We start from the raw sequence: 2,500 nt of genomic DNA on the forward strand, positions 1-2,500 counted from the left end.
GTACACTAAGCTCATAAACTAAAGTGTCAGAGGAGCGGTAGATTATAGCGCGTGAGGTGTGGGGAAAATAGGCTGATCTCATAAGAACATGCCAAAACACACTGCATGCACTGGGCTCTCCAACTCACACACAGCCCAGCCCGTGGAGAGAGACCAACAGAGACCAATAAATAAATAGGACATCTAAGTGTATTGATAAATACACTCAGGAGAGAAAAATACTGACATATACGTACATAACTTCTAAAATGAAAATACTTGCTTGTGAGCAAAATTTTTCGTTTCATTTTTCGTCATGTTTAAAAATAAACCCTCTGTGTAAATCCTTGTTTTCGACATGTGGTAAAGTGGGGATGTAGAGCTAACCAGATCGGACTTCTCTGTGGAAAGACTTACATTGAGCTGTGTAATGCAATGAACCAATGCCAAAACACTACTTGCTCTACAAACTGCTGTAGTCTATACATACCAGCAGTGCTTCAAGGACTAACCCACGGTTCTCAGGGGTCTAATAGAGGATTTATACGCTGAGGAAAGTGAGATGGGGGTAGAGCCATAGTAGGACAGATACAGACCGAGGTGTGTGTGTGTGTGTGTGTGTGTGTGTGTGTGTGTCTGTGTGTCTGTGTGTGTGTGTGTGTGTGTGTGTGTGTCTGTGTGTGTGTGTGTGTGTGTGTGTGTGTATGTGTGTGTGTGTGTGTGTGTGTGTGTGTGTGTGTGTGTGTGTGTGTGTGTATGTGTGTGTCTATGTGTATGGTGGGGGGGGGGGGGGGGCAGGTATGGGATTATGGGATATCATAAAATGTAACATGTAAGCATAAATAATACATGTCTGTATGTGTGCACACTGCAAATTAAACTCACTGACGTGCGCACACACACCACATAGGAGTGCCTAATAAAAGACACGCAATGGACAGCGTTTTATTACGACCCTTTTCCCATCCTGATCAGACGACTAAAGGTCTGTCCCCTTACCACAGCCTTGTCCCAGATCAGGGACATCCTCTCCTCCACTCCGTTCACCCCCTCAGGGATCTGAGTGAAGTCGTCCTTCCAATGGCCTTCTGGGCCACACTGAAGGTGCAGTGAGCACTGCCCACCACATTCAGGTCACCACTGCAGGGAGAGAGAGAGGGATGAAGAGAAGCAGGGGGAAGAGGGCGGGAGAGAGAGAGAGAGGAGGGAGGAGGGAGAGAGAGAGAGAGAGGGTGGAAGGGAGAGAGAGAGAGAGGGAGGGATGGAGAGAAGCAGGGAGAGAGGGTGGGAGGGAGAGAGAGAGAGAGAGGGAGGGATGGAGAGAAGCAGGGAGAGAGGGTGGGAGAGAGAGAGAGGGAGGGATGGAGAGAAGCAGGGAGAGAGGGTGGGAGAGAGAGAGAGGGAGGGAGAGAGAGAGAGAGAGTGAGAGATAGAGAGGGGGAAGGGAGGGAAATAGGGAGAAAGAGACAGAGAGAGAGAGACAGCAAGCGAGAGTGAGAGAGAGACAGACGGAGAGAGAGACAGAGAGAAAGACAGAGAGAGAGAGAGAGAGATAATGAGGGAGGAAGGGAGAGAAAGAGGGAGAGAGAGAGAGGTAGAGACAGCAAGCGAAAGTAGAACAAAGACAGAAAGTTGTGGGAGAGGGGGAGGGATACAGAGAAAAATACGGAGGCACAAGGAGAGAATGAAAGAGAGTTGAGAGAGAGACAGACGGAGAGAGAGACAGAGAGAGAGAGAGAGGGAGGAGGAGAAGATTACAGTGGTTTATAACTGAACCATTTCTAGTTTGCATTTTTGTATTCCAAAAGGAAAACACATTTAGACATGTCTGGTGCAATGAGTGCAATGATAAGAATCACTGTGTGTTGGGGGGGGGGGGGGGGGGGGGGGGGCATAAATCCTTGCCGTCTGCCACAATACTGGCACAGCATTAAACCTAGGACCATGATCCATGACTCTAAAAAGTGCCAAATGGAGAATCAAGTGGTGGATCACACACACACACACACACACACACACACACACACTCTCTCTCACCCACTCAAACTCACTCTCTCTCACACACACCACACACACACACACACACAACACACACACACACAAAAAGCACTGGCACAAGTCAACACCCACACAGACAGGCCAACAGGTCCATCCATGGCCAAGCCTTCTGTGCCTCGTTACAGATGGCTTCAGCTTCTCTCTCGGAAATCCTGAGTGACTTTTGCGTACCAGACAGAACCCTTAAATCACAAAGTGAACCTTTTATCGTTTCCATCTCATTCCATTTAAAGGTGCAGTCGGCGGTTTGGTAAAAATCGGGAACAAACAAAGTGGTAGCCATAGTAGAGCCATAAACAATCCCAGCCAATCAAACTAGTGCTTCAGCACCACAGAGGGGAGGGGTGTCATATGATTGGCTGTTGAGCTCAATGTCAACAACCAAACCGAATTGTGGACTGCATCTTTCACTAAAAAGGGATAGAGTATTACTTGGAGAAGGGGCTAGCTGTTTTGTATGCAG

At 48.1% G+C, this 2,500-nt stretch overlaps 1 protein-coding gene across 1 annotated transcript in view; it reads right to left on the reverse strand.

The window, feature by feature from the left end:
- The window catches only part of dpysl3 (dihydropyrimidinase like 3), a gene marked incomplete at its 5' end in the record, with an annotated part of 35,237 nt that overhangs the window by 9,342 nt on the left and 23,395 nt on the right, over positions 1-2,500 (reverse strand). The window contains 2 exon segments of the mRNA XM_080831841.1: positions 932-1,055; positions 1,058-1,119. Coding sequence (XP_080687967.1) covers positions 932-1,055; positions 1,058-1,119 — 186 coding nt within the window.

The sequence above is a fragment of the Sprattus sprattus genome (assembly GCF_963457725.1).
Source record: "Sprattus sprattus genome assembly, chromosome: 1".
Classification (NCBI taxonomy): Eukaryota; Metazoa; Chordata; class Actinopteri; order Clupeiformes; family Clupeidae; genus Sprattus; species Sprattus sprattus.